We start from the raw sequence: 27,785 nt of genomic DNA on the forward strand, positions 1-27,785 counted from the left end.
TAGCATCGCAATATAATGGTAAAATGAAAATAAAAATAGGATTGAATGAGGAAGTGCCCTGGAGTCCAATAATATATGGTTATGGGGAGGTAGTTAATGTCTAATCTGGACAAGGGACGGACAGGTCCTGTGGGATCCATGCCTGGTTCATTTTTATGAACGTCAGCTTGTCCACATTGGCTGTAGACAGGCGGCTGCGTTTGTCTGTAATGACGCCCCCTGCCGTGCTGAATACACGTTCAGACAAAACGCTGGCTGCCGGGCAGGCCAGCACCTCCAAGGCATAAAAGGCTAGCTCTGGCCACGTGGACAATTTAGAGACCCAGAAGTTGAATGGGGCCGAACCATCAGTCAGTACGTGGAGGGGTGTGCACACGTACTGTTCCACCATGTTAGTGAAATGTTGCCTCCTGCTAACACGTTGCGTATCAGGTGGTGGTGCAGTTAGCTGTGGCGTGTTGACAAAAGTTTTCCACATCTCTGCCATGCTAACCCTGCCCTCAGAGGAGCTGGCCGTGACACAGCTGCCTTGGCGACCTCTTGCTCCTCCTCTGCCTTGGCCTTGGGCTTCCACTTGTTCCCCTGTGACATTTGGGAATGCTCTCAGTAGCGCGTCTACCAACGTGCGCTTGTACTCGCGCATCTTCCTATCACGCTCCAGTGCAGGAAGTAAGGTGGGCACATTGTCTTTGTAGCGTGGATCCAGCAGGGTGGCAACCCAGTAGTCCGCACAGGTTAAAATGTGGGCAACTCTGCTGTCGTTGCGCAGGCACTGCAGCATGTAGTCGCTCATGTGTGCCAGGCTGCCCAGGGATAAGGACAAGCTGTCCTCTGTGGGAGGCGTATCGTCATCGTCCTGCCTTTCCCCCCAGCCACGCACCAGTGATGGACCCGAGCTGCGTTGGGTGCCACCCCGCTGTGACCATGCTTCATCCACCTCCTCCTCATCCTCGTCCTCCTCGTCCTCCAGTAGTGGGCCCTGGCTGGCCACATTTGTACCTGGCCTCTGCTGTTGCCAAAAACCTCCCTCTGAGTCACTTCGAAGAGACTGGCCTGAAAGTGCTAAAAATGACCCCTCTTCCTCCTCCTCCTCCTCCTCCTCCTGGGCCACCTCCTCTTCCATCATCGCCCTAAGTGTTTTCTCAAGGAGACATAGAAGTGGTATTGTAACGCTGATAACGGTGTCATCGCCACTGGCCATGTTGGTGGAGTACTCGAAACAGCGCAACAGGGCACACAGGTCTCGCATGGAGGCCCAGTCATTGGTGGTGAAGTGGTGCTGTTCTGTAGTGCGACTGACCCGTGCGTGCTGCAGCTGAAACTCCACTATGGCCTGCTGCTGCTCGCACAGTCTGTCCAGCATGTGCAAGGTGGAGTTCCACCTGGTGGGCACGTCGCATATGAGGCGGTGAGCGGGAAGGCCGAAGTTACGCTGTAGCGCAGACAGGCGAGCAGCAGCAGGATGTGAACGCCGGAAGCGCGAACAGACGGCCCGCACTTTATGCAGCAGCTCTGACATGTCGGGGTAGTTGTGAATGAACTTCTGCACCACCAAATTCAGCACATGCGCCAAGCAAGGGATGTGCGTCAAATTGGCTAGTCCCAGAGCTGCAACGAGATTTCGCCCATTATCACACACCACCAGGCCGGGCTTGAGGCTCACCGGCAGCAACCACTCGTCGGTCTGTTGTTCTATACCCCGCCACAACTCCTGTGCGGTGTGGGGCCTGTCCCCCAAACATATGAGTTTCAGAATGGCCTGCTGACGTTTACCCCGGGCTGTGCTGAAGTTGGTGGTGAAGGTGTGTGGCTGACTGGATGAGCAGGTGGAAGAAGAGGAGGAGGAAGCCGAGAAGGAGGAGGTGGCAACAGGAGGCAAAGAATGTTGCCCTGCGATCCTTGGCGGCGGAAGGACGTGCGCCAAACAGCTCTCCGCCTGGGGCCCAGCTGCCACTACATTTACCCAGTGTGCAGTTAGGGAGATATAGCGTCCCTGGCCGTGCTTACTGGTCCACGTATCTGTGGTTAGGTGGACCTTGCTACAGATGGCGTTGCGCAGTGCACACTTGATTTTATCGGATACTTGGTTGTGCAGGGAAGGCACGGCTCTCTTGGAGAAGTAGTGCCGGCTGGGAACAACATACTGTGGGACAGCAAGCGACATGAGCTGTTTGAAGCTGTCTGTGTCCACCAGCCTAAATGACAGCATTTCATAGGCCAGTAGTTTAGAAATGCTGGCATTCAGGGCCAGGGATCGAGGGTGGCTAGGTGGGAATTTACGCTTTCTATCAAATGTTTGTGAGATGGAGAGCTGAACGCTGGCGTGTGACATGGTTGAGACGCTTGGTGACGGAGGTGGTGGTGGTGGTGTTGGTGGTACATCCCCTGTTTGCTGGGCGGCAGGTGCCAACGTTCCTCCAGAGGCGGAGGAAGAGGCCGAGGCGGCAGCAGCAGAATAGGCCGAGGCGGCAGCAGCAGAAGAGGTAGCAGGGGGAGCCTGAGTGACTTCCTTGGTTTTAAGGTGTTTACTCCACTGCAGTTCATGCTTTGCATGCAGGTGCCTGGTCATGCAGGTTGTGCTCAGGTTCAGAACGTTAATGCCTCGCTTCAGGCTCTGATGGCACAGCGTGCAAACCACTCGGGTCTTGTCGTCAGCACATTGTTTGAAGAAGTGCCATGCCAGGGAACTCCTTGAAGCTGCCTTTGGGGTGCTCGGTCCCAGATGGCGGCGGTCAGTAGCAGGCGGAGTCTCTTGGCGGCGGGTGTTCTGCTTTTGCCCACTGCTCCCTCTTTTGCTACGCTGTTGGCTCGGTCTCACCACTGCCTCTTCCTCCGAACTGTGAAAGTCAGTGGCACGACCTTCATTCCATGTGGGGTCTAGGACCTCATCGTCCCCTGCATCGTCTTCCACCCAGTCTTGATCCCTGACCTCCTGTTCAGTCTGCACACTGCAGAAAGACGCAGCAGTTGGCACCTGTGTTTCGTCATCATCAGAGACATGCTGAGGTGGTATTCCCATGTCCTCATCATCAGGAAACATAAGTGGTTGTGCGTCAGTGCATTCTATGTCTTTCACCGCTGGGGAAGGGCTAGGTGGATGCCCTTGGGAAACCCTGCCAGCGGAGTCTTCAAACAGCATAAGAGACTGCTGCATAACTTGAGGCTGAGACAGTTTCCCTGGTATGCATGGGGGTGATGTGACAGACTGATGGGGTTGGTTTTCAGGCGCCATCTGTGCGCTTTCTGCAGAAGACTGGGTGGGAGATAATGTGAACGTGCTGGATCCACTGTCGGCCACCCAATTGACTAATGCCTGTACCTGCTCAGGTCTTACCATCCTTAGAACGGCATTGGGCCCCACCATATATCGCTGTAAATTCTGGCGGCTACTGGGACCTGAGGTAGTTGGTACACTAGGACGTGTGGATGTGGCAGAACGGCCACGTCCTCTCCCAGCACCAGAGGGTCCACTAACACCACCACGACCATGTCCACGTCCGCGTCCCTTACTAGATGTTTTTCTCATTGTTATGGTTCACCACAACAACAAATATATTATTTGGCCCAATGTATTGTATTCAAATTCAGCGGGATATAAATTTGAGGCCTAGTATTTAGGCGCTGGGTGACCGGTATGGATTTAGTGACAGAATTAGACTTGGAAATGCACAGAAGCGTGTGTGTGAAGTTATTCTGAATGACCCTATGTGCACCTTGAATATTATATACCCTTTTTGGGATAGATTTCAAATAGCTCTGATATAGCAGGAACCACTAAATTATGAAATTGCTAAATTGGGAATTGTACTTCAACCCAGAACAAAAAATGTGCTTTGACGGACACTAAATAACTTTCCCAGCCACAACAGGACAGCGGTAACGAGAGATTTAGCAGGATATAAATTTGAGGCCTAGTATTTAGGCGCTGGGTGACAGGTATGGGTTTAGTGACAGAATTAGACTTGGAAATACACAGTAGCGGGTGTGTGTGAAGTTATTCTGAATGACCCAATGTGCACCTTGAATATTATATACCCTTTTAGGGATAGATTTCAAATAGCTCTGATATAGCAGAAACCACTAAATTATGAAATTGTTAAATTGGGAATTGTATTTAAACCCAGAACAAAAAATGTGCTTTGACGGACACTAAATAACTTTCCCAGCCACAACAGGACAGCGTTAACGAGAGATTTAGCAGGATATAAATTTGAGGCCTAGTATTTAGGCGCTGGGTGACAGGTATGGGTTTAGTGACAGAATTAGACTTGGAAATACACAGTAGCGGGTGTGTGTGAAGTTATTCTGAATGACCCTATGTGCACCTTGAATATTATATACCCTTTTAGGGATAGATTTCAAATAGCTCTGATATAGCAGAAACGACTAAATTATGAAATTGCTAAATTGGGAATTGTATTTCAACCCAGAACAAAAAATGTGCTTTGACGGACACTAAAAAACTTTCCCAGCCACAACAGGACAGCGGTAACGAGAGATTTAGCGGGATATAAATTTGAGGCCTAGTATTTAGGCGCTGGGTGACAGGTATGGGTTTAGTGACAGAATTAGATTTGGAAATGCACAGTAGCGGGTGTGTGAAGTTATTCTGAATGACCCTATGTGCACCTTGAATATTATATACCCTTTTAGGGATAGATTTCAAATAGCTCTGATATAGCAGAAACCACTAAATTATGAAATTGCTAAATTGGGAATTGTATTTCAACCCAGAACAAGAAATGTGCTTGAACGGACACTAAATAACTCGCCCAGCTACAGCACTAGGGACAGATTTAGCTGGATATAAATTTGAGGCCTAGTATTTAGGCGCTGGGTGACAGGTATGGGTTTAGTGCCAGAATTAGACTTGGAAATACACAGTAGCGGGTGTGTGTGAAGTTATTCTGAATGACCCAATGTGCACCTTGAATATTATATACCCTTTTAGGGATAGATTTCAAATAGCTCTGATATAGGAGAAACCACTAAATTATGAAATTGCTAAATTGGGAATTGTATTTCAACCCAGAACAAGAAATGTGCTTGAACGGACACTAAATAACTCGCCCAGCTACAGCACTAAGGACAGATTTAGCGGGATATAAATTTGAGGCCTAGTATTTAGGCGCTGGGTGACAGGTATGGGTTTAGTGCCAGAATTAGACTTGGAAATACACAGTAGCGGGTGTGTGTGAAGTTATTCTGAATGACCCAATGTGCACCTTGAATATTATATACCCTTTTAGGGATAGATTTCAAATAGCTCTGATATAGCAGAAACCACTAAATTATGAAATTGCTAAATTGGGAATTGTATTTCAACCCAGAACAAGAAATGTGCTTGAACGGACACTAAATAACTCGCCCAGCTACAGCACTAAGGACAGATTTAGCGGGATATAAATTTGAGGCCTAGTATTTAGGCGCTGGGTGACAGGTATGGGTTTAGTGCCAGAATTAGACTTGGAAATACACAGTAGCGGGTGTGTGTGAAGTTATTCTGAATGACCCAATGTGCACCTTGAATATTATATACCCTTTTAGGGATAGATTTCAAATAGCTCTGATATAGCAGAAACCACTAAATTATGAAATTGCTAAATTGGGAATTGTATTTCAACCCAGAACAAGAAATGTGCTTGAACGGACACTAAATAACTCGCCCAGCTACAGCACTAAGGACAGATTTAGCGGGATATAAATTTGAGGCCTAGTATTTAGGCGCTGGGTGACAGGTATGGGTTTAGTGCCAGAATTAGACTTGGAAATACACAGTAGCGGGTGTGTGTGAAGTTATTCTGAATGACCCAATGTGCACCTTGAATATTATATACCCTTTTAGGGATAGATTTCAAATAGCTCTGATATAGCAGAAACCACTAAATTATGAAATTGCTAAATTGGGAATTGTATTTCAACCCAGAACAAGAAATGTGCTTGAACGGACACTAAATAACTCGCCCAGCTACAGCACTAAGGACAGATTTAGCGGGATATAAATTTGAGGCCTAGTATTTAGGCGCTGGGTGACAGGTATGGGTTTAGTGCCAGAATTAGACTTGGAAATACACAGTAGCGGGTGTGTGTGAAGTTATTCTGAATGACCCAATGTGCACCTTGAATATTATATACCCTTTTAGGGATAGATTTCAAATAGCTCTGATATAGCAGAAACCACTAAATTATGAAATTGCTAAATTGGGAATTGTATTTCAACCCAGAACAAGAAATGTGCTTGAACGGACACTAAATAACTCGCCCAGCTACAGCACTAGGGACAGATTTAGCGGGATATAAATTTGAGGCCTAGTATTTAGGCGCTGGGTGACAGGTATGGGTTTAGTGACAGAATTAGACTTGGAAATACACAGTAGCGGGTGTGTGTGAAGTTATTCTGAATGACCCAATGTGCACCTTGAATATTATATACCCTTTTAGGGATAGATTTCAAATAGCTCTGATATAGCAGAAACCACTAAATTATGAAATTGCTAAATTGGGAATTGTATTTCAACCCAGAACAAGAAATGTGCTTGAACGGACACTAAATAACTCGCCCAGCTACAGCACTAGGGACAGATTTAGCGGGATATAAATTTGAGGCCTAGTATTTAGGCGCTGGGTGACAGGTATGGGTTTAGTGACAGAATTAGACTTGGAAATACACAGTAGCGGGTGTGTGTGAAGTTATTCTGAATGACCCAATGTGCACCTTGAATATTATATACCCTTTTAGGGATAGATTTCAAATAGCTCTGATATAGCAGAAACCACTAAATTATGAAATTGCTAAATTGGGAATTGTATTTCAACCCAGAACAAGAAATGTGCTTGAACGGACACTAAATAACTCGCCCAGCTACAGCACTAGGGACAGATTTAGCGGGATATAAATTTGAGGCCTAGTATTTAGGCGCTGGGTGACAGGTATGGGTTTAGTGACAGAATTAGACTTGGAAATACACAGTAGCGGGTGTGTGTGAAGTTATTCTGAATGACCCAATGTGCACCTTGAATATTATATACCCTTTTAGGGATAGATTTCAAATAGCTCTGATATAGCAGAAACCACTAAATTATGAAATTGCTAAATTGGGAATTGTATTTCAACCCAGAACAAGAAATGTGCTTGAACGGACACTAAATAACTCGCCCAGCTACAGCACTAAGGACAGATTTAGCGGGATATAAATTTGAGGCCTAGTATTTAGGCGCTGGGTGACAGGTATGGGTTTAGTGCCAGAATTAGACTTGGAAATACACAGTAGCGGGTGTGTGTGAAGTTATTCTGAATGACCCAATGTGCACCTTGAATATTATATACCCTTTTAGGGATAGATTTCAAATAGCTCTGATATAGCAGAAACCACTAAATTATGAAATTGCTAAATTGGGAATTGTATTTCAACCCAGAACAAGAAATGTGCTTGAACGGACACTAAATAACTCGCCCAGCTACAGCACTAAGGACAGATTTAGCGGGATATAAATTTGAGGCCTAGTATTTAGGCGCTGGGTGACAGGTATGGGTTTAGTGCCAGAATTAGACTTGGAAATACACAGTAGCGGGTGTGTGTGAAGTTATTCTGAATGACCCAATGTGCACCTTGAATATTATATACCCTTTTAGGGATAGATTTCAAATAGCTCTGATATAGCAGAAACCACTAAATTATGAAATTGCTAAATTGGGAATTGTATTTCAACCCAGAACAAGAAATGTGCTTGAACGGACACTAAATAACTCGCCCAGCTACAGCACTAAGGACAGATTTAGCGGGATATAAATTTGAGGCCTAGTATTTAGGCGCTGGGTGACCGGTATGGATTTAGTGACAGAATTAGACTGGGATATGGCCAAAAAATAAACAGACTATTGCTGGTTAAATGCACTTGGTGTGACAGCTTCACCCTGATGTAGGCTTTAGCCAAAAAACAACCACACCATTGAGGGTTAAATGCACTTGGTGACAGGCGCAGCTTGCCCCTGATTTAGTATATGGCCAAAAAATGAACAGACTATTGCTGGTTAAATGCACTTGGTGTGACAGCTTCACCCTGATGTAGGCTTTAGCCAAAAAACAACCACACCATTGAGGGTTAAATGCACTTGGTGACAGGCGCAGCTTGCCCCTGATTTTGTATATGGCCAAAAAATGAACAGACTATTGCTGGTTAAATGCACTTGGTGTGACAGCTTCACCCTGATGTAGGCTTTAGCCAAAAAACAACCACACCATTGAGGGTTAAATGCACTTGGTCGCAGCTTGTGCTGGCGCACCACAAGACACAAAATGGCCGCCGATCACCCCAGAAAAATGTGACTGACAAACGGTCTGGGCAGCCTAAAAACAGTGAGCAATTGAGGATCAGCAGCTCAATGATCCACAGCTGCAGATCGATCAGTTAATCAAGTCCTTTGGAGGAGTTAATCTGCCTAATCTCGCCCTACTGTCGCAGCCGCAACCTCTCCCTACGCTAATCAGAGCAGAGTGACGGGCGGCGCTATGTGACTCCAGCTTAAATAGAGGCTGGGTCACATGGTGCTCTGGCCAATCACAGCCATGCCAATAGTAGGCATGGCTGTGATGGCCTCTTGGGGCAAGTAGTATGACGCTTGTTGATTGGCTGCTTTGCAGCCTTTCAAAAAGCGCCAAGAAAGCGTCACAAAAGCGCGAAGAAAGCGACGAACACCGAACCCGAACCCGGACTTTTACGAAAATGTCCGGGTTCGGGTCCGTGTCACGGACACCCCAAAATTCGGTACGAACCCGAACTATACAGTTCGAGTTCGCTCATCCCTACTCTTTGCTCTTAACTATATCCCTCTTAGAAAGTCCATTTTTGAGGCCATTGACAATTTGGCAAAGTCCAACCCAACCCTATCTTGGTTTGGCCGCAAGAATCTCCTAGCCTCTTTAATCCTTCCTCGCCTCACCTACCTACAACAGGTATTGCCAATCTCAGTCCCCAAGCAATATTATGACCAAATTTTTAAAAAATTCAGGACATTTATTTGGCATGGTAAAAGAGCGAGACTATCATCCTCATTGCTCACCAAACCTAAACATGCGGGAGGGATCGGGCTGCCTAGTCCTGAAATCTACAGTAAAGCTATTCTTCTAACCCGAGTGGTAGCTTGGTTGCACTCCTCCCCGCCTTCCCTCTTGGTGGAACTGGAATTAGATATACTACAAAAATCCCCTAGAGCACTTCTACTAGGCTCCCAAACGGTCATCCCAGGACAATTCTCCCAGTACCCGATAATTAAAGCTACTCTAGAGGCCTGGAAATGGGTTTCTAACTCACACTGCTCTATACCATATCCTTCCCCCCTTCTGACGGTGAAGGACATAATTGGCACAGCCCCCGGGGCAATAAAATCCGCGACTTCCCAAACACTTAAGTCTTCCTCTATACGCATTAACTCCCTGGCACAGCCTTCGGGTGAATGGCTAGACCTACCAGCACTTAACACTATTTTAAACCCGCACCCTTGCGATATCTTTACCATGGCTTATCTAAGAGCTTATTTGAAACAACATATCACTTTAGGAGAATTATCACGACCTATAGTCTGGCTCGAATCAGTTATTTCACTCCAAACTATGCCTAGGAAATTAATTTCGCTGATTTACAGTAAATTACGTTTTCCGCCCATGCTTGCCAAACCGCCATTTGTGAGTAGCTGGGAAAGGGATCTTAATATAGTTTTCCCATTTAACAGCCTACCCAGTCTCCTTAGCTATCCCCATAGTGCCTCTCGCTGTGTTCGGATCCAGGAAAATAGTTACAAGATCCTCACTAGGTGGTACAATACACCTGATAAAACATCACTATACTCAGAATCTGCTTCGGATGCTTGTTGGAGGCACTGTGGGGAAAAAGGAACTTTCTTTCACATCTGGTGGACGTGTCCCAACTTACACAGATGGTGGGTGGAGATTTTTGCTACATCAAGTAAGATCTGCGGGACCTCTATTTCACCCTCTCCGCAACTAGCTCTCTTGTCCTTCTCCCCTGAGGATCAGAGTGTGAAACCGTCATACTTATTTATGCAAATGACAATGGCTGCCCGCCTGTTGCTTCCCAAACATTGGCTTCATCCCCAGGTTCCAACCATGGATGATTGGTTCCAAAAAATGGACCAAATCCATAGGTTTGAAGAACTCTCTTCTTGGGAAATGCGATCCCATAACACATTCCTCAAAATGTGGTCCCCCTGGTCGGACTTCAGAAACTCACACTAGAGAGGTGAAGCTCCGATTTTTGTCCTTTGACCATCAACCCCCGGATCTCCTTCTATGAAGATTCTTATTCCACTTGTGTGCCTTTGACGCTTATATAGCATTGTCTTGCTTATGTATACGAAGCATATGTGATGTCTAAGTAAAGTTTCAAATGTCTAGAATGTACTACTTGGATTTTACCCATACCATCCTCTCAAGCACTAAGTAACTCATTGTTCACTATTTTTCATTATCTCTCTGTGCTAACTGTAATACTTAGGCCTGCGCGCCCTTGCCTTGATACTGTGTTACCCCTTGTTTTCTTGTTGAAAAACTAATAAAAACTTTAAATATAAAAAAAAAAGATGGCTGGCTTGTGTCTGTAATTTTTGTATGTCAGCGATAAGGCAGAGACCTCCTGTTACATCAGTAGCTGAACTCACAATGGCGTCTGTGCTTAAGAGCTGGCACAGAGCCTGATAGACCAGCCAATATGCTGCCTCCTCATTGGTTGTCAGGCTGCCTGCCATGCCCGGGGTCACGTGATTCGCCATCTTCATCCTGCCTGCCCTGTTTCCCTTGGTAGGCTACTCAAGCTTTAAAGTAAAATGGCTGAGGCTGTTTTGAACGATTTGTCTGAAGTATATCGCCAAAGCTTTCGATTCGTTTGGCAGAAGAATTTTTGCGAATTTTTTGGACAAATTCGATTTGTTTAAGATCGATTCGCTCATCTCTACCATGGTTCTCTCATTCTAGGCACTGGGAAGATATTTAAAAGATTCAATTGATGTCATAGATGTGAAAAACCCCACTAAAAGGAGGAAATACCAATGTTGTATTTGTTTTTTACTTACAACGTAAGACCGCTGCATGACGTAAAATAAGTCATTCTTGTTCCTCAGAGTTTTCTTATTTTAGTGACATGGACACACCCTGTCTCCCATTCGTTTGCTGCAGGCATACCTGACACATGTTCCTCACAGTAACACGTAGTATTTCAGCTAAATGTACACATTACTCCTGGCTGAACGTTCACATTGACGTGATGTGTCACAGGACCCGACAAAAGTCTACTCTCTCATAAGTAATTATCTAAACATTTGGCGGAAACAATTGAAGTATCTACATATGTAAGTGGGGTGGCAACTCTGAGCAATGACACACATGGGTTGTCACCAGTCCAACATAACTCAGGATAAAAACCACAAGCTTCAGAAGATCTCTACATCAGATATGTGGCTATTGCTTCAGAATACGGGTACTTTCACTCAAGGACGAGGAGACATTATGAAGACTTCGCTACTCCATCTTGCAGCCACGCTTCTGTTCCTTGTGGCATTTGCCGGCAGCACAGGTCAGTCATTGGGCATTGCATTTAGAGGGATGTCTGGTTCATGAAACCCTTCTATTGTCTCATTAGACCAGGAGCCACTGATGGACTATGGAAAAACATTATAAAAAGATAACAGACCCGTTACATTATAAGGAATCAGTCATAATATGGGCCTAATTAGGATGAGAATAATAAAATATGTTGGGCAAATACTCTGCTAAGTTTATATAGCATCTAGATTCTAGATATTTTATTAGATAATTGATTTGTTTTTTATATATGAATTCTATATCATTAGTGAGCAGAATATGATGATGATAATAATAATAGTACTTTTATACTGCTACGCCTATTTCAATCTACTACTTCTACTTGTATAATAGTGATTATAATTAATAATAATAACAGTATTAATAATTATAGCACTACTACTACTACTGTTACAACTACTACAAATACTACTCCTACTTTTATAATGGTGATACTACTATTATTACTACTACTACTACTACTACTAATACAAATAATAGTACTGCTACTAATACTATTTGTTACAATAGTAATACTACTACATCTAATAATAATAATGAAAATAATTAAACTATAACTACTATTACAACTACTACTTTTACTAATACTACTGCTACTAATTGTAATATTAATACTACTATGACTACCAACACCGATTGTAATAGTACCACTACTAATAATAGTATGACTACGACTACTAATCATAATATTAATACCAGTAAATTTTAGTTCCATATTATTGCTTTTACAAGCTATCAGGTTTGCCAACTGTCCAGAATTTTCTGGACAGTCTGTAAAAATAGGTAAAAAATAGATATATCTGTGATTTTTTTGAGGCTGGTGGTACTTAACTCGGTTATTTTGGTGGTAATTATCATAATTATATAGTCAACAGTAAATGTTGGTAATAAGTTCTTATCAGTATATTGGGCTGTAGACATGGTTACTTATCTGTATCATTAGTTATGGTTTTACAAACTGTCCATTAAAACTATTGGCTTTCCGTGATTTTGGGATAAGTTGTCTGGAAAAAAAGAAACATTCTGGTTGACAACCCTGCGTGCTATTAAAGTGTAACTGCCATTCTATTTAGATTTTTTAAATGTATAGGGGCAGTGATAGTAACCATTTTTGTAATATACATTAATTACTGAAACAATACATTTCTATTAGAAAAATAGCTCCAAAGTGGCCTACTCTGAGCCTCAGTAACGCTCCTCTGACTTCTATTTACATAACTGTGGGGACGCGTTCCACACCGACTGTGTTATGTAAACAGAAGACAGAGTAGCGTTACTGAGGCTCAAAATGGGCCACTTTATAGGTCAGAACGGCAGTTACACTTTAACAAAATAAAATAAAATGTGAAAAATACTAATTCCCCCCTTTTTTTCTACATTTTCCTGGTTAGAAAAAATTAAAATGACATAAAAATAAAGCCCCTTGGATCACTGAAAAAGGTGCACAAATTATTTACATAGTAAAACATAAAAAGAAGTTATGACCTTCTAAGATAGACTGAAAAAAAAAGAGGAAAATGCACCTGTTCAGGAAGGGGGTTAAATGTACTGGTCTGGAACTGGTTAAATAATAAATAAATAAAATAAATAATACCACAAACAATCAATAAATAATGCTATAAATAATCAATTAATATTGTCATAATTACTCAGTAAATAATACAATAAATAGTAACATAAATAATCAATAAATAATAACATAAGAATACAAAAAATAATATGATAAATAATGCATAGATAATAAATAAAATAAATAATACTATAGATAATCAATAAATAATGCCATAAATAATAATAAAAGAAACCAGTACAATGAGTAATATTAATAATATCATAAATTTTTAATGATAACTAAAAAGCACAATAACCAAGACTATGAACAATAAATAATACCATAAATAAAAAAATTACAATAAAAATATCACAAATAATCAAAAACACAATAAAAAAACCCTGAAAATAATCAACTAGTAAAACATCAAATGATATAAGTAATCATTAAAGAATGCAATAAATACTACTATAGGTGATCAAAAAATTATACCATAATTAGTACTAACAGTAACATAAAAAATAATACCATAAATAACCAATAGATAATACCGATACTACCATAATAATATCAAAAATACTACAATATAAAATTCCAGAAGCAATAATCAATATAAATAATTCCATAAATAATTAATAAATCAATAATAATAGCATAGTCAGTCATAAAAAAAGTCATTTGTTTGTATTTTACAATTTGAACTCAATAGATAGATGAGTAAAATCATTATCCTGTCAACCTACTATGATCCACAAGGCACCAGAATCCTTATGCCTAGGGTATGAGGAAACGGAGCATGGCCCAGGATCATAAAGGGCACTTGTCAACTTAAATCACCTCTATGGAATTGCATTTCCCACGAAATAACCATTCTGGAGGATCTTTTATAGAAACTCTATATTCCTCTGTTACTCCATCTAGAAATGTTTGAATACATTGACAACTGAGTGTTACCAGTTGGAGGCGTGCGACTATACTTATTGACATTGTGCAATCAGAGCTGCCAGTGACTGACCGTGGTGGGGCACACCCCATTTGACAAGGGGACTGAGAACTGTTAGTTGTCAATTTCATCACAGGAGGAATAACAGAGGAAACGCACAACCCAAAGAGCTAAAAAAAAAGATGCACCAGAATTTAGAATTTCTGGGGGATGCAAGTGCTTTCTAAAACGGACATAACAAGAGAGGTGACCGCTCCTCTTTTTAATAATAATAATGAGAGAAAAAACTAAATGAGGGGTCTCCCACATAGTGTCACTGGCAGGGCCAGGTTATAGGGATGATGCTTTCACTGCCTGGCCCTGTCAATCATAGTGGAGAGGGGGCGGCAGTGGCGGTGTCTTATCTGATGCCTCTTGCTATTTCCACCCCCCCTCCCCCTTTTTTTAGAGCACTAAGTCCTTCTCACAGCTCACCAAGCACAGCGTCGTACATTGTATAGCGGCTGTGCTTGGTATCGCGCTCAGCTCGATTCACTTCTATGAGGCTGAGCTGCTCCTAGGCCACGTGACCGAAGATCTGTGCCGTCACTGCCATAGGAAAAGCTGTGAGAAGGCCGCAGCGCTACTTCTAGTGCCGCTGCCTTCTCAAAAAGCTGATCGATGGGAGTCCCTGATATCGGACCATTAAATACCAGATACTGATTACCTATCCTATCAGGATAGGTCATCAACATAAAAAATTCTGAAAACCCCTTGTAAACGTTTGCAGTGATAGAGCCAAATCTATGCCCTATGTAAAAAAATAAACGCTACAAATTTGCAATGCGGTTTGTACTACACCATGGTATTCTGTATTAAAGAATGGTCTTTTGTCACAAAGTGATGTATAAAATAACAGAATAACATGTTTTACTAAAAAACGACCGCGCCCTATATGTGTGAGGGAAGCAGAAGGTTTTGTAATCTGTTGATGACTAGGCACATTGTATGACTTTTGATCTTCTGCTTGTCTTGTAGGTGCACAGAGCTCTACTCCAGGTAACGTAGATTATCTTATTATTACTCACCTCATTCTCTTCCTCTTATATGTTTCTCCTTTCTTTACTTTTTCGGTCTCGTTCCGTTTTTGCACAGAATGAAACCGTTCTCTGTTAGGTTTCGACAGAAATCAAAGCCTCACCTTCTGTTCCAGCCGCACATCACTGTCCCCGTCACTCCTGGCTCTTCTGCTCCTGAGCCGTAGTCTTCACAAAAACATTCCTTTGTCTCTGACAATCCAACCAGAATGAGTCGTTAATGTGATCCACAAAAACGTATACGCTGTAAAATACGGAATATGATAATGTGCAAAATCATTCTTTCTAGGTGATTTTTTTTAATATCATAGATTGTGTTGGGCGAATCAAAGTATCCGAAGTGGACTTCAATTAGAACTTCAGGAAAAATTAGATTTTTTCACAAAGTCGAATTTCCTGGTGCTTTATCGTAACGAATAAATTTTTCTTAAAATGGTGGCAGAATTATTATTTTTTTCACCTCATCCACTTGCCTGCGTAGAGGCCATCCTCTCCCGTCTTGATTGAAGAAAGCCTGCCGAAGGACCTCTACATGATCATGCTGGGCGCAAGCTCCCTGCAGGTCTTTTGGCGGGTTTTCTTCAATCAAGACAGGAGCGGACTGCCTCTCTGCAAGCAAGAGGATGCGGTAAGTATAAAAAAAAATATTATACCCCTGCTTAACCCCTGAAATGCTGAATGTGAGTCAGAGATGCCAGGATCAGTGTTGAACGTGACATCTGAGGGGTTAATTGACGAGGGAGCAATGTGATCGCCGTTCCCCATCATTGCGCCTGCTCCATACAATGGAAATTGATCCATCATGAAGTAATTCGTAAAAAATTCAATTTCTTATCGAAGTTCAGCGAAGCTGCCGAACCAAATTTTTCAAAACTTCGCTCATCACTAATTATATATCAGAATTAGTAGTTCTTATCCACAAAAATGTATATGCTTTAGGATAAAAAATCTAATAATGTACAAAATCATTCTCTATGGGTATTTTTTCTTTTATTTCATATCTGGATATAGTTTATGTAAAAATTGAATTAATTTTATAAATATATTACATTGCTTACAATATACTGCTACAGTGTATTTTACACCAGTTTTGCATAAACTGTCCTGCTGATTAATAATGGAAACAGTCAACAAGTTTGGTGTCTTGCACACATATAACAGATTATCTAAACTCCAATAATGCAAAGGATAGTTAATGTACTGTAACTTCATCATATTACAGTAGATTACCTTGGGGGAAGATTACAGGATTACAGAGCAAACTGTGTGCAGCCACTGAACAAGCAAGATCAGCTCTGCCAGATTGGCAATGGCTGACACTCATTGAAGTCAATAGGGGCAGCACTGCAGTAAGCGGCTGAAGGATAGACCATCGATATAAAGAGACCACAAAAACCTCTTTAATAAAAGAGACTTGAGGGCTGACCTTAAAGGCTGTAGCAGAGGAACAGCACAACATAAATAGTGCAATAAATTTACAATGCAACTCAGCCTTTTGTCTAGATTGGTGGTCATGTTCTTTACCTTTTTTTTTTTATATTAGTGAATATAATTGAAATTATAATTTATAAAGTGTTCATAAACATTTAAACATTTTATTGAAATCTATTCCAAATTGAATGTAATGAATTTTCAGAACAGACTTTATTTTCTGTACAAAATAGACACCTGTTACACGGCTGAAATGTCGGCAGTGTACAAGTGCACAGGGAAAAGAAGGACGGAAGAAACAGAAAGAAAGAAAAATATCAAACGAGTCAAACATCAGAATAATATGACAAAGAGTAGCAAATGTATGGGGAGCTATTTGTTCACAGGATATTTTGTGACGACACCAAAAGCATTTTGTGTAGACAAATTGAAATTCTGTGTGGCAAAATAAATTCTCTGTGTCACCAAATGACATTCTGTGAAACAAAATAAAATTATGTGTGACAAAATTACAGAATTTCATTTGCAGGTACAAAATGTCTTATTGTCACACAGAATTTTATTATGTCGGACAAAATGTCATTTTGTGACACTGAATGCCATTTTGTCACACAGAATATCGATTTTTGACTTATAATTCTACAAAATTAATTTTGTTTATGCATAATACATTTGGTGTCAAGAATACAATGTCAACAAACGGCGCCCCATGCAAATGATGTAAACATTCAATCAATTCAACATATGATGACTTTTCTTTAATAATTTATTTGCATTTGGCCTGGAAATAATTCCAAATACCATTATTACAGGTGAATCCACTGCATTATCCATTGTTACAACAACGCCAAGCTCCACTGAGTCTACAAGTGCTACACCTGCAACCACAAGTGAAACCATAACATCTTCAGAAACTTTGACTACTACTCAACCTATCACATCAGAAGATACAACTAGCAAAACATTGCTAACAAGTACAGAAGCAAGTACTTCAGTAACATTGACTACAACCCAATCTATCACTAGTGATTCTACAACTACTCTATCCACCAGCGATGTAACAATACAGACTTCACCTGAAAACCCAACTACTACAGTTATACCAAGTACAGAATCAAGCACGTCAGCAACATCAATTGCAGCTACATCTGTCACCAGTGAATCTTCGACTACTCTATCCACCAGCGAGACAACACCAACAAATGCAAATACCCAATCTTCAAGTGACACTCCAACTACTACAGTGATACCAAGTACAGAATCAAGCACGTCAGAAACATCAATTGCAACTACATCTGTCACCAGTGAATCTTCGACTACTCTATCCACCAGTGAGACAACACCAACAAATGCAAATACCCAATCTTCAAGTGACACTCCAACTACTACAGTGATACCAAGTACAGAATCAAGCATGTCAGAAACATCAATTGCAACTACATCTGTCACCAGTGAATCTTCGACTACTCTATCCACCAGCGAGACAATACCAACAACTGCAACAACCCAATCTTCAACTGACATTTTAACTACTACAGTTATACCAAGTACAGAATCAAGCACGTCAGCAACATCGATTGCAACTACATCTCTTACCAGTGAATCTTCGACTACTCTATCCACCAGTGAGACGACACCAACAACTGCAACAACCCAATCTTCAACTGACACTCCAACTACTACAGTGATACCAAGTACAGAATCAAGCGTGTCAGCAACATCAATTGCAACTACATCTCTTACCAGTGAATCTTCGAATACTCTATCCACCAGCGAAACAACACCAACAACTGCAACAACCCAATCTTCAACGGACACTACAACTACTACAGTTATACCAAGTACAGAATCAAGCATGTCAGCAACATCAATTGCAACTACATCTGTCACCAGTGAATCTTCGACTACTCTATCCACCAGCGAGACAACACCAACAAATGCAAATACCCAATCTTCAAGTGATACTCCAACTACTACAGTGATACCAAGTACAGAATCAAGAACGTCAGAAACATTGATTGCAACTACATCTGTCAACAGTGAATCTTTGACTACAGTATCCATCAGTGAGACACCAACAACTGCAACAACCCAATCTTCAACTGACTCTCCAACTACTACAGTGATACCAAGTACAGAATCAAGCACGTCAGCAACATTGATTGCAACTACATCTGTCACCAGTGAATCTACGACTACTCCATCCACCAGTGAGACACTAACAACTGAAACAACCCAATCTTCAACTGACACTCCAACTACTACAGTCATACCAACTATAGAATCAAGCTTGTCAGCAACATTGACTGCATATACATCTGTCACCAGTGAATCTTCGACTAATCTATCCACCAGTGAGACAACACCAACAACTGCAACAACCCAATCTTCAAGTGACACTCCAACTACTACAGTAATACCAAGTACAGAATCAAGCACGTCAGAAACATCAATTGCAACTACATCTGTCACCAGTGAATCTTCAACTACTTTATACACCAGCGAGACAATACCAACAACTGCAACAACCCAATCTTCAACTGACACTCCAACTACTACAGTTATACCAAGTACAGAATCAAGCACGTCAGCAACATCAATTGCAACTACATCTGTCACCAGTGAATCTTCGACTACTCTATCCACCAGCGAGACAACACCAACAAATGCAAATACCCAATCTTCAAGTGACACTCCAACTACTACAGTGATACCAAGTACAGAATCAAGCACGTCAGAAACATCAATTGCAACTACATCTGTCACCAGTGAATCTTCGACAACTCTATATACCAGTGAGAGAACACCAACTGCAACAACCCAATCTTCAACTGACACTCCAACTACTACAGTAATACCAAGTCTAGAATCGAGCACGACTGCAACATCGATTGCAACTACATCTGTCACAAGTGAATCTATGACTACTCTATTCACCAGTGAGACACCAACAACTGAAACAATCCAATCTTCAACTGACACTCCAACTACTACAGTTATACCAAGTACAGAAACAAGCTGGTCATCAACGTCGATTGCAACTACATCTGTCACCAGTGAATCTCCGACTACCCTATCCACCAGTGAGACAACACCAACAACTGCAACATCCCAATTTTCAACTGACACTCCAACTACTACAGTGATACCAAGTTCAGAATCAAGCACGTCAGAAACATTGATTGCAACTACATCTGTCAACAGTGAATCTTCGACAACTCTATCCACCAGTGAGACAACACCAACAACTGCAACAACCCAATCTTCAACTGACACTACAACTAGTACAGTGATACCAAGTACAGAATCAAGCACGTCAGAAACATCAATTTCAACTACATCTGTGACCAGTGAATCTTCAACTGACACTCCAACTGCTACAGTGATACTAAGTACAGAATCAAGCACGTCAGAAACATTGATTGCAACTACATCTGTCACCAGTGATTCTCTGACTACTCCATCCACCAGTGAGACAACACCAACAACTGTAACAACCCATTCTTCAACTGACACTCCAACTACTACAGTTATACCAAGTACAGAATCAAGCATGTCAGCAACATCAATTGCAAGTACATCTGTCACCAGTGATTCTCTGACTACTCCATCCACCAGTGAGACAACACCAACAACTGTAACAACCCATTCTTCAACTGACACTCCAACTACTACAGTGATACCAAGTACAGAATCAAGCACGTCAGAAACATCAATTGCAACTACATCTGTGACCAGTGAATCTTCAACTGACACTCCAACTACTACATTGATACCAAGTACAGAATCAAGCACGTCAGAAACATTGATTGCAACTACATCTGTCAACAGTGAATCTTTGACTACAGTATCCATTAGTGAGACACCAACAACTGCAACAACCCAATCTTCAACTGACTCTCCAACTACTACAGTGATACCAAGTACAGAATCAAGCACGTCAGCAACATTGATTGCAACTACATCTGTCACCAGTGAATCTACGACTACTCCATCCACCAGTGAAACACTAACAACTGAAACAACCCAATCTTCAACTGACACTCCAACTACTACAGTCATACCAACTATAGAATCAAGCTTGTCAGCAACATTGACTGCATATACATCTGTCACCAGTGAATCTTCGACTACTCTATCAACCAGTGAGACAACACCAACAACTGCAACAACCCAATCTTCAACTGACACTCCAACTACTACAGTGATACCAAGTACAGAATCAAGCACGTCAGAAACATCAATTGCAACTACATCTGTCACCAGTGAATCTTCAACTACTTTATACACCAGCGAGACAATACCAACAACTGCAACAACCCAATCTTCAACTGACACTCCAACTTCTACAGTAATACCAAGTACAGAATCAAGCACGTCAGCAACATCAATTGCAACTACATCTGTCACCAGTGAATCTTCGACTACTCTATCCACCAGCGAGACAACACCAACAAATGCAAATACCCAATCTTCAAGTGACACTCCAACTACTACAGTGATACCAAGTACAGAATTAAGCACGTCAGAAACATCAATTGCAACTAGAACTGTCACCAGTGAATCTTCGACAACAGTATCCATCAGTGAGACACCAACAACTGCAACAACCCAATCTTCAACTGACCTTCCAACTACTACAGTAATACCAAGTTCAGAATCAAGCTTGTCAGCAACATTGACTGCATATACATCTGTCACCAGTGAATCTTCGACTACTCTATCCACCAGTGAGACAACACCAAAAACTGCAACAGCCCAATCTTTAAGTGACACTCCAACTACTACAGTGATACCAAGTACAGAATCAAGCACGTCAGAAACATCAATTGCAACTACATCTGTCACCAGTGAATCTCCGACTACCCTATCCACCAGTGAGACAACACCAACAACTGTAACAACCCAATCTTCAACTGACACTCCAACTACTACAGTGATATCAAGTACAGAATCAAGCACGCTAGAAACATCAATTGCAACTACATTTGTCACCAGTGATTTTTCGACTACTCTGTCCACCAGTGGGAAAACACCTACAACTGCAACAACACAATCTTCAACTGACACTCCAACTACTACAATGATACCAAGGACAGAATCAAGCATGGCAGCAACATCGATTGCAACTACATCTGTCACCAGTGAATCTTCGACAACTCTATTCACCAGTGAGACAACACCAACTGCTACAACCCAATCTTCAACTGACACTCCAACTACTACAGTTATACCAAGTACACAATCAAGTATGTCAGCAACATCGATTGCAACTACATCTATCACCAGTGAATCTTCGACAACTCTATTCACCAGTGAGACAACACTAAATGCAACAACCCAATCTTCAACTGACACGCCAACTACTGCAGCAATACCAAGTACAGAATCAAGCACGTCAGCTACATCGATTGCAACTACATCTGTCACCATTGATTCTCTGACTACTCTATCCACAAGTGAGACACCAACAACTGCTACAACCCAATCTTCATTTGACTCTCTGACTACTACAGTGATACCAAGTACAAAATCAAGCACGTCAGCAACATTGATTGCAACTACATTTGTCACCAGTGAATCTTCAACAACTCTATTCACCAGTGAGACAACACAAACTGCAACAACCCAATCTTCAACTGAAACTCCAACTATTACAGTGATACCAAGTACAGAATCAAGCACGTCAGCAACATCGATTAAAACTACATCTGTCATCATTGAATCTTCGACTACTCAACCCACCAGTGAGACAACACAAACAAATGCAACAACCCAATTTTTAACTGACACTCCAACTACTACAGTGATACCAAATACAGAATCAAGCTTGTCAGCAACATCAATTGCAACTACATCTGTCACCAGTGAATCTTCAACAACTCTTTCCACCAGTGAGACATCACCAACAACTGCAACAACCCAATCTACAACTGACACTCCATCTACTACAGTGATACCAAGTACAGAGTCAAGCAGGTCAGAAACATCAATTGCAACTACATTTGTCACCAGTGAATCTTCGACTACTCTATCCACCAGTGAGACAACACCAACTGCACCAACCCAATCTTCAACTGACACTCCAACTACTACAGTAAAACCAAGTACAGAATCAAGCACGTCAGCAACATCTTTTGCAACTACATCTGTCACCAGTGAATCATCGACTACTCTAATCAGCAGTGAGACACCAACAACTGTCACTACCCCATCTTCAACTGACACTCTGACTACTACAGTGATACCAAGTACAGAATCAAGCACGTCAGCAACATTGGATGCAACTACATCTGTCACCAGTGAATCTTTGACTACTCTATCCACCAGTGAGACTACACCAACAATTGCAATAACCCAATCTTCAACTGAAACTCTAACTACTACTCTGATAACAAATACAGAATCAAGCACGTCAGCAACATTGGATGCAACTACATCTGTCAACAGTGAATCTTTGACTACTCTATCCACCAGTGAGACAACACCAACAACTGCAACAACCCAATCTTCAACTGACACTCCAACTACTACAGCAATACAAAGTACAGAATCCAGCACTTCAGCAACATCGATTGCAACTACATCTGTCACTAGTGAATCTTTGACTACGCTATCCACCAATGAGACAACACCAACAACTGCAACAACCCAATCTTCAAATGACACTCCAACTACTACATTTATACCAAGTACAGAATCAAGCTTGTCAGCAACATCGATTGCAACTACATCTGTCACCAGTGAATCTTCGACTACTCTATCCACCAGTGAGACAACACCAACACCTGTAACAACCCAATCTTCAACTGACACTCCAACTACTACATTAATACCAATTACAAAATCAATCACGTTAGCAACATCGATTGCAACTACATCTGTCACCAGTGAATCTTCAACTACTCTATCCACCAGTGAGACAACACCAACAACTGCAACAACCCAATTTTTAACTGACATTACAACTACTACAGTAATACCAAGTATAGAATCAAGCACGTTAGCTACATCAACTACATCTGTCACCAGTGATTCTTCGACTAGTCTATCCACCAGTGAGACAACACCAACAACTTCAACAACCCAATCTTCAACTGACACTTCAACTACTACAGTAATACCAAGTACAGAATCAAGCACGTTAACAACATCATTTGCAACTACATCGGTCACCAGTGAATCTTTGACTACACTATCCACCAGTGAGACACCAACAACTGCAACAACCCAATCTTCAACTGACACTCTGACTTCTACAGTGATACCAAGTACTGAATCAAGCATGTCAGCAACATTGATTGCAACTACATCTGTCACCACTGACTCTTCGACTACTTTATCCACCAGTGAGACTACAACAACTGCAACACCCCAATCTTCAACTGACACTCCAACCACTACAGTGATACCAATTACAGAATCAAGCACATCAGCAACATCGATAGCAACTACATCTGTCACCAGTGAATCTTCGAGTACGCTATCCACCAGTGAGACAACACCAACAACTGCAACAACTCAATCTTCAACTGACACTCCAACTACTACAGTGATACCAAGTACAGAATCAAGCACGTCAGCAACATCAATAGCAACTACATCTGTCACCAGTGGGAGTTTTGTTTCTCCCACCACAGGTTCTACTGTGAGTGGAAATACAGTTAACCCATCCACAACAGCTCCTGGTACCATTAATGCCGATATTATGGCTACTAGTGGATCAACTGTTTCAAGTATTGTCAGCAGTACCACTAACACTATGATCGTGAGTACTTTAAGCTCTGCTACTTCACCTGATTTAACCGCTGCCACAATAAATAATATTGCCACATCTGGAACCACTGCATCTGTAACTACTGGAACCCCTAGTTCTACAGTAATAACCTTTACTGAATCGACTGCTACCATAAAATTTACTACAAATGCAAGCAATAATAACACCACTGCGAGTTCTGGATCTAGCACAGCTGGTGGCAATTCTGCAGCCACAAATTCTAATTCTGCACCCAACACTGCTACATCAAGTACAAGTTCTTCTGCCGCTGCCTTTAGTGAGTACTAATACATTGTCCATACTAAAGACATTGTGTGCCATTTTGTATTCAGTCTTATTGCATTCTAAAAATATTGTATTTCTTTTATTTTTCCAGCCCAAAACGGAGGAACTTCCACCCTTAGTTCTGTCAACTCCACCCAAACAACCTCAGTCCAATCTGCAGGTAGATAATAAATAATAAGTAAAGTTTTATAGCAAAACAAGATGTTGAATTATTTCCTATCAGTGAATCAAGCCAATGGGTTCATTTCACTAATATCAAAGCATGAGACTTTTTATGAGAGACCAAACCCTGGCCTCATGGGGGGGAAGCATTTATTAGTTTTGGGAGTCTGTGGTTTGATTTTTTATAGAGGAAGAATTTACCTTTTTTTGAGAGACCGCTGTTTCTGATGGGGTGGCATTTTTTGGATACGTAAATTCAATTCACTGACATTGGCATTTACTAAAGGGAGACTAAGTCTTAATTGCTGAAAAGTTAAGCATTTAACAACCAAGGGGATCATTAACTATGCTGAAATACGCCTAAATTCTGCGTATTTCAGGAGCAGATAGTGGTGCAGCGGTTAGTTGAGCTGCTATCTGTGACTTAGCCCTGCTCACGCCAGGTCTAAAATTGTGGGCATGGCGTGGCAGGGAAGGGGATAAATTGGTCTGGTGTTGATGTGGGCAAGTGGACCTATTAAACGACTTTCCCCCAAAACGCTAGCCAAAGTTACTTGGATACACCGTTACAGCCAAATAGTCTTTTAATATCTTTTAGTTAAATACAATAGTATTTTTTACAGCCTGCCAGAATGAGTAATCATGTGATCCCTGTATGATAAGTCTCAGGTGAAAACAAATCGATGGATGTTTCATATGTGGGTGGAAAGTTGTCCATATTTGTGTTACATCTAATTTCCTTTTATTTCTTTGCAGTTACATACTGGCAAATCATTCTGTTTTCTCTGGTCGCTGTCTTGGGTGTGGTGTTACTTGCCGGATTATTATTTGGGGTAAGTCCCTCTATAGTATTTCCTTATTCCACGGAGTGGATTGTCTACAGTACAAGTGGCAGAAACCAATTAATAATTATAATCTAAGTAAACAGAATACAATTTATTTTGACAAAATAAATTTAAAAAGACTGAATTCTACGTATGTAAATCTTCTAGAGGTGGACAAAACAGTATGGGCAAGATGAGTATAGCTTCAGGTTTAAAGCAGTTTTTAACCTGAAACCAATTAAACAGATTAAAAAAAGTGCAAAAGTATTATCAGTCCTGAATACTTTCTCTCCTTTTAGGGTCTATTTCCGATTTTTTGGATAAAAACCTTCACATGAATAGTATTTTTCAGCATCCAATTAGAGTGCTAGCCACTCATTGTCATGTTATGTTTTTTTTAGAATAGACATCACCGTTGTGTAAATACTGAACATTAGTAAGTTTGAGATAAAGCCTATTACATGTGATCAATACGTGTAATGTAGATCATATAGGTTCTCAGCCTTTGGCACATGGACACCATGTTGTGCTTTGTGTATGCATAGCTTTTTAATAGGCAGCACAGTGTATGATTAAAGCCTTGTGGGCACTGATGTAATTTATCTAAGTAGATGTTACTTTCGGTGACAGAATTGGGATACAGGTAACCTGTCCTTCAAACTGCACATCAACTGCCAGACTTGGCACTAGCTTCTTGGTTCAGATGGAGAATCAGTCCTGCAAGAATCCTATATCTACAGGATCCCTGCCTACAGTGAAATAGTTGCCTTCATAAGGGTGACTCTATTCAGGAAACTAAACACTTAACCCTGAGTGATGCCTGCCGGTGGTGTCCTATCCTATAATCACCTAGTAGCTGCTAAAAGGAGAGGATGGGTTGAGTAGTTGTGTTAGCTGGGGCCAAAATAGAGTCAATGTCTATGCCTAAGCCACCAGTAGAAACAACCTGAATAAGAACTAAGAGAGACAGAGATAGAAATGCAGAAGAAAGTTCATTTAACAGCAGAAGTTTAAGCTCAGTAGCCAACAAGAATACTCATAAAATGCACGAAGTAATCTAGCACACACAAGAACCAAGTTAAAGCTTCAATAACTGGAATAGAACAGTCCCATAAGAATATTTATGTAGCGCATACAGCTTACTAATTGGTTCTCAATCCAAACCCCGTTCTGCTTCTCTGCTCCTGAACATGTGAACTTGCAATGCTGCACCCTCTCCAGCCTATCCTCGTCACCTGGCTTTTGGAGCAGAGACTCAGAAATGTATTACCAATAGAGACCCTCACTGTGTCTGATCCTGAGAGCCTTAGTTTATACCTAAAATACTGATGGTTTTATTGTCCTTATTTTTGCAGATACTGGCTTGTTTTCGCTCTGCTTCCACATATGCTGTAAGCAGTTATCCAAGTTACTTCACACATTACGGTTGGCGCAATACTGGAAGACCGACGCTAGCAACAGACCTTGAAAGAGGAATAGAATTGACGGAACATCGTAGACCACCAGCCTCAAGAGGAGAACGTTACTAACAATTCAGAGAATCCGAAAGAGGGCAGCGTCACAATTAGAGATACAGAACGACTTGTTCCAGATGTTTATGAGTAGACGATAGTGTAAAGTCTGTGTGATATCACCACAGATAATATGCACCTACTATGTGAAGACAACGAAAAAAAACACTTAAAACATGCCAATCCTCTCAATTAATGAAACATTTGGGAAACTGTATCTCAACAGAAAATTGCAGAGTTTTAAGTGATCGAGAATTGATCTTACAAAGTTGCGTTTAGAGAACTCTATGGGACAGTTGATCTGGCTCATACAAGATGTCTATACTTTGCAGGTCTTTTCGACCTTTAGATAACAATTGCGAACATGATGCAACGTCATCTATCTGTACAGCAATGATTTTTTAGGAGAGGAAAAGTCATTATGATTAGAAACACATTTTTAGTAAATTAAGTCGCCTTTGCATAACCCTCAGAGCAGCTCCAAATAATGCCACTCTCTCTGAGGAACCCAGCATCCCAATGTATTAGACAAAGTATTTCTGTAGGCACTATGTAATACCTAACTTGTGGTGGAGCTGCAGAGAAGTGAACAGTTGCCTTTAGACTCCC

The 27,785-nt window shown here is 41.4% G+C and overlaps 1 protein-coding gene across 1 annotated transcript in view; it reads left to right on the top strand.

The window, feature by feature from the left end:
- LOC122946664 (mucin-2-like) overlaps window positions 1-27,194 on the top strand; it is a 53,095-nt gene extending 25,901 nt beyond the window's left edge. Inside the window, exons 5-9 of the mRNA XM_044306426.1 lie at window positions 15,128-15,148; window positions 17,430-24,671; window positions 24,771-24,839; window positions 25,598-25,674; window positions 27,021-27,194. Of these exons, the coding sequence (XP_044162361.1) occupies window positions 15,128-15,148; window positions 17,430-24,671; window positions 24,771-24,839; window positions 25,598-25,674; window positions 27,021-27,194 (7,583 nt within the window). The remainder of the gene's footprint in view (window positions 1-15,127; window positions 15,149-17,429; window positions 24,672-24,770; window positions 24,840-25,597; window positions 25,675-27,020) is intronic.
- The last annotated feature ends 591 nt before the right edge of the window (window positions 27,195-27,785 follow it).

This window comes from Bufo gargarizans, chromosome 9 (assembly GCF_014858855.1).
Source record: "Bufo gargarizans isolate SCDJY-AF-19 chromosome 9, ASM1485885v1, whole genome shotgun sequence".
Classification (NCBI taxonomy): Eukaryota; Metazoa; Chordata; class Amphibia; order Anura; family Bufonidae; genus Bufo; species Bufo gargarizans.